The sequence below is a fragment of the Hyperoodon ampullatus genome, assembly GCF_949752795.1.
Source record: "Hyperoodon ampullatus genome assembly, chromosome: 10".
NCBI lineage: Eukaryota > Metazoa > Chordata > Mammalia > Artiodactyla > Ziphiidae > Hyperoodon > Hyperoodon ampullatus.
Window position 1 is genome coordinate 85,166,040 of NC_136923.1, and position 14,745 is coordinate 85,180,784.

The following is a 14,745-nucleotide window of genomic DNA, read 5'->3' on the forward strand; positions in this document are numbered from 1 at the left end:
ATTTTCAATTTCTCCTTCCATCTGGGGACTGAGATTATGTTCTTTCTTTCATGTTCCCTTTTCATTCCTAAGACTTTTCTAAAGAGCTGAAACAAAGAAACACATACAGGAAACTAAAGAGGCAATCATTCATGTTGCTTGTTGTTAGGAACTCCAAGATGTATCCCCCCAGAATCTTTTCCACTGGCTGTGTTTCAGAAAGCCTATCCACTCTTTTGAGAGAAAGCATTGTTCTCAAAAAACAATAACAAAATGATTACAGTGCTAATATGCTCACCAAAAGGCAATTCATTAAGTTATCAATTCTGCCACACGGTTGTCATCAAGTATGTGGTTATAATAGAAGGAACCTTAGAAATCTATCAGTCTCATCTTTGATTTTATGTAAAAGAAGCATAATCCTAGGAAAGTTAGGTGACTTTGTTCAGAATAAAATAACCTAGGTTGAAACTCACATTCAGGATTTCAGACCCCAGGTCTGATGCCTCTCCCACCATGCTGCTGCGTTTCGGGCAGCAACTCCCAGCCCCTCAGAGGAGAAGAACCCGTACGTATCAGATGGCCTCTCTGGGTACTACCAAGTGTTACCGAATTAAAATTAAGCAGCCTTGTGGCCTACTTATACACAGTGGTTTATTCAAGGAAACACCAATCCGATAACCTAAAAAAACTTAAAGAGAAACTTAAATCATTATTGAACTCTTTCAATAAACATCAAAGGGGGATTCCATTAATAAAATCCAGTGAACTGTCTTCCTCCCTTTAGACCCCTCACACATAGCTGCCCCCATTCTCTCCTCCCTCTTTTCAAACTCTCCCAAACTGTGCCCCAATTCCAGCCCACACAGCTGCTTCATTTCTTCCCTCCCTTCTCTTTTGGATCTGGCCCTCTCCCAACGACTCCAGCCCTTTCCAACAAAAACCAGTTGGAATTCTTGACTTCTGTGATTCTGTCTCTACCCAATACCCATATTTTGTGTAACAGGGTCTTGGGAATCTAGTGGGCAAAATAAAATTCTCCTCAGTGGATGGGAGTGAGAGAGAAGCTATACACACACCAGGATATAGGACCAGGGAGCAGGACTTTGTGTCTGTGACCCTGCTATATACTGATCGCCCAGAAGAGTGATGGTATGTTGTATTAATTAAATGCAAAAATATTTGCTAAATAAAGAAATGTCACACATGCAATGAAACCTCCAGGAGGTACAGAAGAACAAAGGCTGTCAAGTTGTATTGTCAGTCACGTGGACACCATTGCAGCAAAGTGGCTGGTGTCAAGGAGAGGATCTTATAATCTAGCAAAGTACGTTGTGCCAAAGACATTAATCTTGTTGATTCCATGTAATGAAGTCACGTTAGGAGCGAAGGATCATATTTTCACCACCATGCGGTCTTCCTGGTAATAGGTGAGCACAGGAAAGCCACTGGTTGTTGCCCCTCCGTTTATGGTGTGTATGAAAAGAAAAAGATGTTCCCTCTACTGTAATCTGGGGGGCAAAAAACAGAATTTATCTTTTCATGCTCTAATGATCAAAGTTATTAAAGGAAGAATGTGAGGGTACAAGCTCTAATTGTCTGGAAATGATTTCCCTATGAAAATGATTACCTCAGCTCTGTTGCAATATCATCATTTTCACATAAAGAAAGAAAGTTGAGAAAATGTTTAAAAATAATTAGATTCCAGGAAAGTTAATTAGACAAGCACTAATTCTATTTTAAGAGGAAGATAATAAATAGTTTTATGACAAGACAAAGTGGAGGGTGGGGGAAAATCACATCAGAAGAAATGCCATGAAATGCTTCAGTGTTTTTAAAGACCAACTTCTCCGAGACATGCTGCCCCCAACTTTCTCACATCGCCATTGTCAATCTCCACACAGAGTTGGGAGCATTTCCTAGTAATGTGACATAATGGAATAAAGTCATGACAGATCCATCTCTTTTGTCTAAAGAATATCTCTAAATGACTGAAATGCTCCTTCTAAAAGGTTGAATCATTCAGTCTCTGCTTTGGATATATTTCCTAATTCATTCCAGTCTGCCTTTAGTCATTTCCTGTTTGTACTCTCAATGATCTGAAAATGTCTTTGCACAGTTTTTAAAGTTGTATAATACTAATTGGAGAAAAAAATTATTATCTTCATTCTCTACTGTCAGGAAAATATAAAGAATAAAGAATGATAAAACTTTTTACCACAAAGGCATTTTCTGAGATGATTATGTAATAAGCTTACTTGGAAATCTTCCCTTGTCTTTGGCATCCAACTTTGCTGATAAAAATCTGTGTACGATAATTATCATTTACTAAATATTTTTCTCCTTTTCTCAGATAGCTTTGGAGGTTTTACATTTTAACCTTTATTTTCGACAGTTTTGCTAGAAAGTGTCTGGTGTGAGTTTATTTTTATTTACTAGGTTTAATATTCAATCTGTATTCCTATTCTGAGGACTCATGTCTTTCTTCATTTCTGGAAACTCTCAACCATTATCTCTTCAAGTTTTATTTATCCATCATTCCTTCTGTTCTTTGTTTGGAATTGCTGTAGACACGCACTGTGGACTCTTAATATAGCTACCATCTTTCTTTTTCATATTTATTATCTCACTGCATCTCTGTGTGGCTTTCTGTGTGAATTATCTGCTCTATTTCTCTTCACTAATTACTTCCAACTGTGGCCAGTCAAAAGTTATTGCTTGCATTGATATTGTCTCAGTGATTATACTTTGGGCAAAGGTGATCAAAAGGTGCAAACTTCCAGTTATATAATAAGTAAGTCCTGGAGATGTAATGCAGCAGGGTGACTATAGTTAATAATACTGTATTGTATATTTGATGCCAGCCCCTGGTGTCAAGCAGTGAAACCAACTCCTGCCTTCCAATCCCTTTTAATGCCTGATGCTAACCCTCTTGACTCAGAATTGGGAGCCCAGCAAGACCTCTGGCCCTGTGTTATCTTACAGGAAGATGATTTTGTTTGTGAGCATCATTTTTAGAAGTCTTTTTTATTGCTTGCTGGGACACTGCTATGCATTTAGAGTGGTGGCCTGGGGAGAGATGTGCTCAAAGCCTGAACATACAGCATAATTTTCACTGGAAGTCAACACGGTTATTTTACAGATGAGGAAATTGATGTGTGGAGAGATTAGGTGATCTTTCCCTAGGAACAGACAGAATTAGAACTAAGTGCCAGACTACTGTGTAGTCTTATAACTGAGACTCTTTCCATTACACGGTAATATTTTAAGTTTCTAATTGGTGCTGGTGTTGACAAAAAATAAATCAACAGTCAATCTAAGAAAGAAATGGAAAATTTTATTCAAGCCAAACTGAGGAGTATAACCCAGGAGACAGTCTCTCAGAGAGCTCTGAGAACAGTTCCAAAGAGGTAAAGGGAGAGGCCAGTACATATGTGATTTTGGCAAATGGGTACGTGCAATCAGGCACTCATCTTGGTAGAAGATTTTGCTATTTGTGAGGAACAGATATCTTAGTTAATGGTTTAGTGCTTTTCTAAGTATGAGAAGATGCAGGAAACTGGGATCACACAGTCTTCTCCTGAAAATATCTAGCTCAGAGCCAGTTCTGTCAGTTTTCCCAGAACACAAAGTGCCTCATCCTGATCTTTGCCCTGAATTCCTTTCAAGGTGTATTGTAGGTCAGTTACTGCAGTGGCTGATGACTTGATTCTTATAGAACTGGATGGTGGGCAACATTCTATATTTTACAGTCTCCTCTCTTTTGGTCTTAATTTCAACCAAGGTTTGGGAGGCATTTCGTGACCACTTTGTCCCATGGTGCTAAGATTGCTCATTCCCAGGTCAGGTGAGGATTTCCTCGATAGGCTACTCAGTGTGCTGTTACTGGACCTAGGCCCTGTTAAAATAGCCAGAAGCCTCTGGACCACCTGTCTTACTAGTCTGTTATGGTCCAGGAAATGTTTCCCTTTTGTTGCTTCTTCCCATATGTAGAGTTATAATATTACAATCATTGATCTTATACAGCTGGATATTTGATCAACTGTTTCAAGTCACCTAATTATTAATTTTTTCTGAGGCTCAGTCGTACATTTAGTAATGCAAGAAACAATCTTGTAAAATAAGCAGACTACAAGGAATATAGCTAGTAACATTAATAAGGTAATAAGTAAATATTTAAGCTAAGAACTTACATTCAGTATGGCCCAGTATCTCACCAGTTTATCTGACCAATCTGTTCTGCCCCAATCACAGTCTTTAAGGGAAATGATATATTGGCTGCACCTGTAGGTGGTCTGCACCTATAAGGTGAGTGGTGAGTCATCATGACCCCTTATAAGTTAGAGAAACAAATATTACATTCTAAGGAGTTACACAGCTGGCATCAGAAGGAGAAAAATTGATCTTTATGGTTGAGCAGGTATTTCTGCCACTGGGGAATCTGGTTAATGAAGAATGCAGATAGATGCATGATGCACACTAGAGGGGAGGGAGGAGGCCCAAATGGGCAGAGAAAATTTTTGTTTGAATTCTGCTTGTCATGCCTTAAACTGAAATTCTATTTCATCACTGGGCACTGTGCTAAGAGATGTATGTGTGTGTGTAGTGGTCAGGTAGGGCCAGCTTCTGGAAGAAATCTAAAACAAGGTTTTCTGATCTTAAAAGAAGCTTGGCACTTCATTGGAAATGACAAAACCAGACGTATAAAACAACTACAGAAGGATTAGAGTCAAATTATGGAGTATTGGTTAAACAATGACAGAAATTAGGGGGTAAAAGGACATCGGTGGAGAGTATTAGAGCAGGCTCTATGGGAAAGTTGATGCTTGAGCAGATCTTTGAAGAAAGGGTAGATTTTAATTGGTCAAGGGGAAGAGGAATGAGGTGGGAGGTGAGAAGGGACTAGACCTGACAGAGGTAAAGAAGAGGGAATGGGCAGCTGTAGGCGCTGCAGTGAGAGGAGGGAGGGGGCAGCTGAGGAGAGCAGAGCCGACCCTCAGGGAAAGGAGGCTGCCTGGGGGGCACTGAGATGTCCTAGGGATGTGGAGATGCAGAGAACCAGTGAAGAGGGAAGGTTAGCAGTCACGATAATTAGTTCCTCTAACCCTGGAGGGAAAGAAGAGAGAGGATCCATCAGGGAATACAAACACATTTTTATCTGCCAGGTTGATTGTTTTCATAGTTAGAAACTTATATTGTCCTAGAAGTCTCATAGACTCTAAGTATCTTTACCAGAATAAAGCAGAAATATGCCAACGATTGCTATTTCTAAAACTTACAGACTTTCAGAACTTATAAATTCATAAGCAATCAAGAAGCAGAATTAAAGCCTATGGGTCTGATAGTAGGGCCTCTGAAGCTGTTTTTTTGGTTTGCTTGTTTTTTGTTTTTTTTAATGCCAAGTCTTGTCTGAGTTCAGTCAGAAAGTCTGTTATTTGTGCAACTATTAAATTCATTCAAACTGCTGGATTTGTAGGATTTTTGGCTGAACTGATCAGATACTGCAGTGTCAGGATAAAGTAAAGCTGGTACCCACACCAGTTTTACTGAAATTTTACAGAAATGAATGATTGGATTCTATCACTCAACCTTTTATTTTAGGCTACATTATGCAGCAAATATAATCACATTCTTTTTTGCTTTAATATCATGTAGACATATATTAAAGCAAAATAGAATAATATATATATGTATATACATGAAGAAGATTATATGTATATAATCTTTTTTATTATCCATTGATGGGCACTTAGATGGTCTTTGCATCTTGGCTATTGTGAATGATGCTGCAAAGAAACGTGAAAGTAAAGGTACCTCTTCAAGATCCTGATTTTATTTCCTTTGGCTGTATACCCAGAAGTAGAATTGCTGGATCCTATGGTAGTTCTGTTTTTATTTTTTTGAGGAACCTCCATACTGTTTTCCACAGTAGCTGAACCAGTTTACGTTCCCACCAAGAGTGCACAAGCGTTCCCTTTTCTCCACATCCTTGCAAACACTTATCTCTTGTCTTTTTGATAATGGCCATTCTAATATGTGTGAGGTAATATTGTGGTTTTAATTTGTATTTCTCTGATGATTAGTAATGTTGAGCACCTTTTGACATACCTGTTGTTTATTTGTATGTCTTCTTTGGCAAAATGTCTATTCAGATCCTCTTCCCATTTTTTAACCAGATTGTTTGTTTTTTGCTACTGAGTTCATAAGTTTCTTGTATATTTTGGATATTAACCCCTTATTAGACAGATGGTTTGCAAATATGTTCTCCCATTCTGTAGGTTGCCTCTTCATTTTAACTGTTTTTTCTGCTGTGCAGAAGCTTTTTCGTGTGATGTAGTTCCACTTACTGACTTTTGCTCCTGTTGCTTGTGCCTTTGGTGTCATATCCAAAAAAATCATTGCCAAGACCAATGTTAAGGAGCTCTTTCTGTGTTTTTGTCTAGGAGTTTTATTGTTTCAGGTGTTACATTTAAATCTTTAATCCATTTCACGTTAATTTTTGTTGAGTTATATAAGATGAGGATCCAGTTTCATTCTTGTGCATGTGGCTATCCAGTTTCCCCAACAACATTTACTGAAGATGCTATTCTTTCTCTTGAGCATTCATGGCTCCCTTGTCAAATATGAGTTGACCATATATGCGAGGGTTTATTTCTGGACTCTCAATTCTGTTCCATTGGTCTATGTGTCTGTTTTTTATGCCATACCATACCCTTCTGATTACTGTAGCTTCGTAATATAGTTTGAAATCAGGAAGTGTGATGTCTCCAGCTTTGGTCTTCTTTCTTAGGCTTGCTTTAGTTATTTGAGGTCTTTTGTGGTTCCATACAAATTTTAAGATTGTTTTTTCTACCTATATGAAAAATGCTATTGGGATTTTGATATGGATTGCATTGAATATTAGATGGCTCTGGATAGTATTGACATTTTAACAATATTAATTCTTCCAAATGATAAACACAGGATATCTTTCCATTTATTTGTGCCTTCTTCAATTTCTTTTATCAAAGTCTTACAGTTTTCAGTGTACATATCTTTCACTTCCTTGGTTAAATTTATTCCTAAGTATTTTATTATGTTTGATGCTATTGTAAATGGGATTGTTTTCTTTGTTCCTTTTACATGTATTTTGTTGTTAGAATATAAAAATGCTACATACTACAGCATTTTGCATGTTGATTTTGTATACTGCAACTTTGCTGAATTCATTTATTAGTTCTAACAGGTTTTTGGTGGAGTCTTTAGGATTTTTCTATATAAGATCACATCATCAGCAAATAGAGACAATTTTACTTCTTCCTTTCTGATTTGGAATGAATAAGCAAACATCTTCAGCAAGGAGCACAGCTCTCTGGGGTGCCATCACACCTTTCCCCAACCCATCAAATATTTACAGCATGGGCTTTGATAAGAGATTTCTGCCTTCTGTCAGTCCCTTATTCAGCACTCTGTTCCCTTTTGGTGCTCCAGCAGAGGGCTAAGACCAGTTATTTTCCTTGGCCATTGCTATAGACTGAATGTTTGTGTCTCTCCAAAATTTATATGGTGAAGCTTAATCCCCAACATGTTGACATTTGGAGATTTGGCCTTTGGGAGGTGATTAGGTCACAGGGCAGAGTCCTCCTCATGAATGAGATTACTTCCCTTACAAAAGAGACTACAGAGAGCTTCATTGTTCCTTCTACCATTGGAGGACACAGGAATAGACATCTGTCTATGAACCAAGAAGCAGGTTCTCACCAGACACTGAATCTACCAGGACCTTGAACTTGGACTTACCAGCCTCTAGAACTGTGAAAAATAAATGTTCGTTGTTTAAGCCACCCAGTCAATAGTATTTTTGTTATAGTAGCCAGAATGGACTGAGATAACTATCCATTAATGAACATACCAGCACCTATATTATAGGACATGAGGCTCAAACTTCTTGAGAATGTTTTTGAGTGAACTCATTCCTTATGTGGAACAAACCCACCTTCCTTCCACTTAAAGATCTCCACCAGCCCTTTCTTTGGATGCTGGGAAAGGTCTTTGCCAACCTAAGGTTATGACTGGGCAAGAAACCTGAGAGCTTCTGATAGAATCTCAGCCATATGCCATGACCAAAAACTTGCTGGTGCTCAAGGCAAGTAGCTGCCCTCAATGAATCTTAACAAATTACCCTTAAAAGACTAAAGCTTCCCTTCCCCACTCACTTCCACCTCCGTTATCTCCAGAAAGACACTGAGGACCCTTTGGCTAAGAATTTATACAGTCATGGCTGGAGCAGTAACCTCAAAAGTTCTCCTCATGTAGCTAAAGGGAGAGTCATGAATTAAATGAATATATGTCAGCTTTGGGTCCAGTTTTTATTTTTTCCTTCTTGTGAGCTTAGGTTGTCTCAACCCTAGAAACAAATGTTTGCTCTTTGAAGTGTGCGTGGGTACACAGTTAGCTCAACATTTGGACAATGAGGCGAAGTCTGCCTTCTTGGCTTGCCCTGTACTCCTTCCTGGGCTCTCTTTAAGCTCCCATGAAGCATTAATCCACACTGAATGACCCAGACTTAGAGAAATGTTCTGCTGGGGGCTGCTGTGGACCCCACAGTGAGACCAAACCTGTGGGGAAGGACCAAGGTTTCCTGAAAGATGCATGAAAATTGGCCATTATTTGTGTATATGTCCCACATCTTCTTTATCCATTCATCTGTCGATGGACATTTAGGTTGTTTCCATGTTTTGGCTGTTGTGAATAGTGCTGCTATGAGCATAGGGTTGCATGTATCTTTTTTTTTTTTTTTTTTTTTTTTTTTTGCGGTACGCAGGCCTCTCACCATTGTGGCCTCTCCCGTTGCGGAGCACAGGCCCCGGACGCGCAGGCTCAGCAGCCATGGCTCACGGGCCCAGCCGCTCCATGGCATGTGGGATCTTCCCGGACCAGGGCACGAACCCGTGTCCCCTGCATCGGCAGGCGGACTCTCAACCACTGTGCCGCCAGGGAAGCCCGCGTGTATCTTTTTGAATTATAGTTTTGTCTGGGTATATTTCTAGGAGTGGGATTGCTGGGTCATAGGGTAATTCTATTTTCAGTTTTCTGAGGAACCTCCGTACTGTTCTCCATAGTGGCTGCACCAACTTGCATTCCCACCAACAGTGTAGGAGAGGTTTCCTTTTCTCCACACCCTCTCCAGCATTTGTCATTTGTAGACGTTTTAATGATGGCCATTCTGACAGGTATGAGGTGGTGACTCATTGTAGTTTTGATTTGCATCTCTCTAATAATTAGTGATGTTGAGCATCTTTTTAGCGCCTACTGGCCATCTGTATGTCTTCTTTGGAGAAATGTTTATCAAAGTCTTCTACCCATTTTTCAATTGGTTTGTTTGCTTTTTTGTTGTTGAGTTGTATGAACTGTTTGTATATTTTGGAGATTAAGCCCTTGTCTGTTGGCATCATTTGAAAATCGGCATTGTTGACTCCCTGACTCCCAACCTCTGATATGTATGAGCACAGACATGCTGCTTAGTTTCTATTTGCCTCAGTTTCTTCATCTCTAAGGTGGTTGTCATGAGAGGACCTACCTCATAGGGTTTGGGGAGGACTAAATTAGTTAAGGTATGGAAAGCATCTAGAAGTACATGGCATATAGACAGCACTTGATCAAATAGTAATGATGGATACTAATTATCTGTATGTTGGAAGTAAGGGGCACATAAGAGGAAGGGAACCAGGTTAGGACCTGTGTGTGTCAGTGAGGGAGATCTCTGTGAGTGGTAGAATTTCTTGGGTTATGGTCAGCTCTAAGTGAACTATTCTACACTGTAATTTCTCTGAATTACCTACAACACTTCATTAAACCTGAAATTCCTGCACAGTCTGGTATAAGGTAGGGGTGTTCTGGAAAATAAAGTGTCAGGACAGCAGAGGGATCAATCTGTCTGCCCCTGCCCCATGAGTGAAGGGAGGGGGTCTGGTCCATGGGGGAGCCAGCAGCCTGCAGAGGGGCCCACAATAGTCACAGGCATAGGAGGAGGCTTCAGGGGTCCCAGATTTGCCAGAGGAAACTGTTGGAAGGGGAATGGTTGGAGGGGGTGACGGATGCTTGGGTTACCTGGGAAAGATTTTCTCCAGGTTTCTTCTGTATTCCTGCCTGCTTGGCCATGTGAGTTTGCAAAGCACCTAAGAGCAAAACCCAGCCCAGGATGAATGTTTTGGTCTTCTCCACGCAGTGTGATGAAAATGACTATTGCCAACTCCTACTTTGACTCCAACTCATCCGGGCACCTGAGAACTACAGGATTGGTGATGTGGACTCCATCCAGGATCTTGCCCTTTTCTCTCCTTCTCCTCTTTCCCCCACCCCAGTTAGAGAAGTAGTTCATCCATCCAACCATCAGGTAGAACCCTCCAAAGGTCACAACACAAAAACAGTTATCAGTGCATCTTTGTTTCCAGCTGCAGGTTTATTTCCACTTCAAAATCTATTTGTAAAAGTCATGGGGCTGCCACGAATGCCACATACCATTCAGCAGAAAGCCGAAAAGAAGAGCACAGATAGATGGACTCAGCTGCCCCACCTCCCCAGTGACTGGGGGAAGACAAGCCAAGCAGATCCTGGAGGTCAGCTGAGTCTTTAGGGGGGCAAGAAAGCCCAGGGTCAAGGGGAAAATAACACAGACCCTGCGTGGGGGGGGCTTCCAGTAAAAGCAGGAAAACACCAGGACATTAAAAAGAAGGCCCTTGCCCAAGAACACCACACCATTTGTTAGAAAGTTTGCCTACTGTGTCCCCAATAGCAAAGCACAGATACAGTTTTACCAGCGGGAGCTCAGAAACACGCTAAGAGCAAAAGGCAAAGCGGTCTGGGAATTAGGGGTTGATTTTCAGCCCAAGACACAAAGCCAGCTCAGACTTCTGAATTTTTCCATCCTTATTCACATCGCAGTGTCGCAAAAGAATCTCCCGGAACTTATCAAGGTCCACCCCGCTGATGCTGGGCTGAGGACAATAAAAATAACATGTCAGTAGGCAAGCCAATGGCAGTCCCACCCTTTCCTGCCACCCTGCCTCCCCTCCATGTTTGCTAAGCTTAGGGGACACCCTGCCTTTTGAGAGCCCCTCCCTGGAGACAGGCCATGAGGGAGTGATTCTGTCTCTTCATCACACCAAATGTTGCCAAGGATAAGTTTTCTGCCAACAAGTTCAGTGCTCAGCATGTCCCTTCAGGCAAAAGAATGTCTATTCCCACATCACTTCTCTGCAGTTCTAACAGAAAGCCTGCCTTTTTCTCAACCATAATAAAGATATTTTCCCTTGAGCAGAGGATCGTCACCAAAATTCTGTCCCACTACGCTGCTGAGAGAAGGCACATTTATTATCTCACCGTGGGAGGTTTCTGTGCCTCTAGTTTTTAAAAGGGTTACAATGCATGAAAATCTAACTAAAGAATTACGTTGTTGAGCTAGATAGGCCCCATCACACTTATTCCAAGGGACTATTTCAGGGGCTAAGAAGGAATTGTGAGTCAGGCCAGCTAGGAAAATATTCTAAACTCAAAGGCCTGCCAAAGTGAGCAATGCTGGAACTAAGTGATTCTCCCTAGGTTATTTTATTTAATCCTCGCGGTAACTTTGCAAAGTAAATGATTATGCCTCGTTTACAGATTAGGACACGGAGGCTCAGAAAGAGCTGAGACATCTTGCCAAGCCAGAAAGTGGCAACAGCATTTTTGATACCAAGTCTTTTGTCTCCAATTAAGTGCTCATTTCACTAGTTCTCTCTGCTCTCATGGCGAAATCGCTGGCCTAATGAAGCTGTATGAATGGTGATGAATCTAAATTTAAAAGTCAATGTCTGGAGAGAAAGGAAAAAATCATATTTCCAAACCCCTTGATTGTGGACTAGTTATGAGTGGGCAGCAGAGGCTCGCTCTGCAGGGTTTGATTTCAGGAACTCTTGGAAGCAGCCCTTATCACCCAACCCCACCCCAAGGTTTCCTCACTTCCAAAGAAAGCTCTAGAAAACCTGCAGTAGGAAACAAAACCTTTCATTCTGCAACTAGACAGCCATATTAAGACAAGCTAATTTGCAATGTCCCACAGGGTAAATGACTGACACGAAATCTACCCCTGATAGCAGGTTTTAACAGAGCAAAGGGGGGAGAGAACAGCAGGAACTGGGAGCCATACAGCAGAGCAAGAAGAAAAAACGCCGAAGCAGGGCAGGATTCTGGGAGATATCAGGAGGTGAAAGAGTCCGGGGCCAGAAGCGAAACTTGGCGAACTCCACTCCTCTGCCGAGAATCCCTGAGTGATTGGACTAAGAGGCTAACATGTAACACGTTGTCAGTAGGTTCTCTTTGTCGGGGCTCTAGAGGATAGCTCCCTGGGGGTCAGTGCCAGTCAGGTATAGATGTGGCCTGAGGAAAAGGGGCCTAGAGGTCCTTGCCACAGCAAGCTACACTCTGTGGCTCTGTATGACAGGCTCATTTGTTGTACGGTTACAAGTGGGATATTTGGTTTTCAGTATCCTCAAACCACTTTTGCTAAATCCTTTCTGCAGCAAGTGATACCCTGCCCCAGGATCCTTTTAGTAAATTCCCACACTTAGAAAAGACTCAGGTGGTAGTCATGTACATATTAGCATATATTAATTTGCCAAAGCATTTATGCAATAGCAAACTATTCTAAGCTCTTTTTTTTTTCCTTATTTATTTCCTTTAAGTGAGTAGAAATATCTTAGGTTGTGTGCAGGCATATGTTGGGGAGGCAGTTGTGGGTATGAATGTGGGTGTGTATAAAGGAAGTTTCTTTGGATCTTTTGAGTTGTGGGTTTTGGGTTTTGTGGGGGGTTTTTTAATTTTTTTTTTTTTGGCTGCGTAGGGTCTTCGTTGCTACGCACGGGCTTTCTCTAGTTGCGGCGAGCGGGGGCTACTCCTCGTTGCGGTGGGTGTGCTTCTCATTGTGGTGGCTTCTCTTGTTGTGGAGCACGGGCTGTAGGCATGTGGGCTTCAGTAGTTGTGGCACGAGGGCTCAGTAGTTGTGGCTCGCAGGCTCTAGGGCGCAGGCTCAGTATTTGTGGCGCATAGGCTTAGTTGCTCTGCAGCACGTGGGATCTTTCTGGACCAGGACTCGAACCCGTGACCCCTGCATTGGCAGGCTAATTCCCAACCACTGCACCACCAGGGAAGCCCTTGAGTTATGTTTTTAATGCTTGACAAATCACCAGGAGTCAGGAGGACTGAATGCCACTGCTAAAAAAAGGCTTGGATCACAGAAGACAAATCATTTGAAACCACTGAGGGCTTCCATTTTAATAACAAGTTGCCAGTATAAATGCACGCAGGTTCCTGATCTAAGGCCTCTATGAGTCCCCTCTTGCCAACCATCTTCTTGTCAACAACAGAGAAAAGCAGATGGTGTATCTAGCAGGGAAAAGAAGAAACTTTTGGAGGCCTGGGGGCAGGACCTCTCATCATCTCCAGGCAGACACCCTGGTCATCTCTGGCATCCCTTTTATTTGACTTCCAACATTTTTGTTCACATTGCTACTTCTCCTTGGTGGGTGCTTGGAATCTTCAATGTCTTGCCTTCCCACTTTCTAGTTTAGGTTGTAGATTCTTGTGTTGATTTTCTTGCTATGCTAAGTGGGCTACAGGCTTTCAAAAAGCCTTGTGTAGAAATTACGGTGTCCGCTCCCTCAGGGACTTACTATCTGATCACACTGATGGAGGACAGCCTTGGGTAGTATTTTCCAGAGGTTAAAGAAAAGGGTGGGTGTTCTGGTAACCAAATAATTTTGTTAACACAAATTCAACATATGCGTAATATATGACTGTACAAGAATTAAAAGTCTATAAAATAAGCTTACTTCAGGGTTATTATTGCAAACATCGGGGATCTTGACCAGGACTGTATGTTTAGAAACTGAACCAGCTCCCTGCTGACCCCATGGCATGCTCTGATAGTTGCTTTTAAAATAAACCCCAGATACTAGTTTAATTGTCCTGTGGCCCTTTCTTATAAGATGAAAATAAAGAAATAAGTCACAGGAGATGGCTCTAGTTTATGAAGCTGAGAAATGTCAGATCCTCAGTGGTCTCAATATCAGGGTCTCAATGACCCAGTGGTCATACTTCACTACATCTTTCAAATTGCACGTGAATATATATTTAAGCAACCTGGAAGACTAGAAAGATCCAATAAAGATAGGCGCCCTCAATCATCTGGCTTATGGGGAGAACATTAGTAACTAATTACTGTGCACATACTTTTTAGCTCAACAGATCAGCCTCCTATAAACTGCTTTTGTATTACTGACCACAGTCTGACCCAATCCTTAGAAACCAGCTGTCTCAAATTGTCTGGTACTGACATGGAGAAGTGCTTTTTTGTTGCCCCAGTAGCCCCACAGAAATAGAGGGGCAAGGACAAAAGTGGTGTGGGGATCCTCTCGTTTCCCATAGAGGTGATATAAGTCCATCAAAGAGTGAGGCGGACTTCTGCCTCCAGCTCAGGTTTTTAGATGGTCATGAAGTTTTCCCTTTAATTTTCTCTAGAAAAATGTCTTCTCTGCTCCGTTGCTGGTTTAGGTTTCACTTCCATCATCTCCCATTAACCTTTGGAGGCCATTGCCAAACCCAGAGACAGTTGAAAGATAATTGAAAGGATCTGTAAGGATCTGAAGCCTGAGGGCAGTCAGGGGCCCTGGCTCCACAGCAAAGAGGAGGCCACACAGCTCTGGAAAACAGGCTTCCCGTCCCATTTATTCTATCAAAAGCAAATTAAAA

General features: G+C 41.5%; 1 protein-coding gene across 1 annotated transcript in view; it reads right to left on the minus strand.

The window, feature by feature from the left end:
* Nucleotides 1-10,826: 10,826 nt before the first annotated feature.
* Nucleotides 10,827-14,745, minus strand: part of SCGN (secretagogin, EF-hand calcium binding protein) — a gene marked incomplete at both ends in the record, with an annotated part of 37,081 nt that continues 33,162 nt past the window's right edge. The window contains one exon of the mRNA XM_079713884.1: nt 10,827-10,955. Coding sequence (XP_079570010.1) covers nt 10,827-10,955 — 129 coding nt within the window. The remainder of the gene's footprint in view (nt 10,956-14,745) is intronic.